Raw genomic sequence first — 351 nt, 5'->3', positions numbered from 1 at the left:
CAGGGGCTCTGCGCTGCCCTGGGGGGCTGGCTGCCTGCAGGACTGTCCCCGGCTCTGCACACCGCAGCGCCCCACCAAGCGGGACGGGGCAGGGGAGGGGGACACGGTGCTGTAGCACCCCCCTAGCTCCCACCTCTCTTTCCCCAGGGCAGGGACTGCGAGGTAGCGCTCGGCGGCTGCTCTGCCAACGGGGGGACCTGCCAGACCCAGGAGGGGGAAGGAGCTGGGTTCAGGTGAGTGCTGGATGGGTGCCTACGGGGTGTTTGGGCAGCAGCGTGGAGCCCCAGCGTCCCACAGAGATGAAGGCTGGTGCTTCCTTCCCTTCCTACGAGCTCCACGGGCATGTAGCTG

At 68.9% G+C, this 351-nt stretch overlaps 1 protein-coding gene across 1 annotated transcript in view; it reads left to right on the top strand.

The window, feature by feature from the left end:
• The window catches only part of LOC104508275 (slit homolog 1 protein-like), a gene marked incomplete at its 3' end in the record, with an annotated part of 14247 nt that overhangs the window by 12169 nt on the left and 1727 nt on the right, over window positions 1-351 (top strand). Inside the window, exons 24-25 of the mRNA XM_010149841.1 lie at window positions 4-88; window positions 148-233. Coding sequence (XP_010148143.1) covers window positions 4-88; window positions 148-233 — 171 coding nt within the window. The remainder of the gene's footprint in view (window positions 1-3; window positions 89-147; window positions 234-351) is intronic.

This window comes from Eurypyga helias, unplaced genomic scaffold (genome assembly GCF_000690775.1).
Source record: "Eurypyga helias isolate BGI_N326 unplaced genomic scaffold, ASM69077v1 scaffold24864, whole genome shotgun sequence".
Taxonomy (NCBI): domain Eukaryota; kingdom Metazoa; phylum Chordata; class Aves; order Eurypygiformes; family Eurypygidae; genus Eurypyga; species Eurypyga helias.
The sequence above is the reverse complement of the archived record's forward strand: the minus strand, read 5'-3'. Positions and strand labels throughout refer to the sequence as shown.